This window comes from Tupaia chinensis, unplaced genomic scaffold (assembly GCF_000334495.1).
Source record: "Tupaia chinensis unplaced genomic scaffold, TupChi_1.0 Scaffold144909_1, whole genome shotgun sequence".
Taxonomy (NCBI): Eukaryota; Metazoa; Chordata; class Mammalia; order Scandentia; family Tupaiidae; genus Tupaia; species Tupaia belangeri.
The window spans coordinates 841,614-841,825 of NW_006204769.1; the positions used below are offsets into that span (position 1 = coordinate 841,614).

Genomic DNA, 212 nt, shown 5'->3' on the forward strand with positions numbered 1-212 from the left:
GCGGGGACCCACCCCCCCGCCCGCGACCCCGAGCCCTGGGAAGTTGGGCTCTCAGCACTTGGCAAGGACAAAAAGGGTGTCTGCGGTCCCCGGGCAGCTCTGACCCGGCCCACCGGCCCAGCCGGGAAGGGAGGGCTCGGGCTACTCACCATGCAGGGACAGGAGCAGCAAAGGCGCCAGAGGGGAGCCCCGAGAAGGCATTCCGGGGCCGC

At 71.7% G+C, this 212-nt stretch overlaps 1 protein-coding gene across 1 annotated transcript in view; it reads right to left on the reverse strand.

Annotated features, from left to right (window-relative positions):
* Positions 1–206, reverse strand: part of IGSF11 (immunoglobulin superfamily member 11) — a gene marked incomplete in the record, with an annotated part of 166,551 nt that extends 166,345 nt beyond the window's left edge. Inside the window, 1 exon segment of the mRNA XM_027767926.1 lies at positions 150–206. Within this exon segment, the coding sequence (XP_027623727.1) occupies positions 150–201 (52 nt within the window).
* Between the last annotated feature and the right edge of the window lie 6 nt (positions 207–212).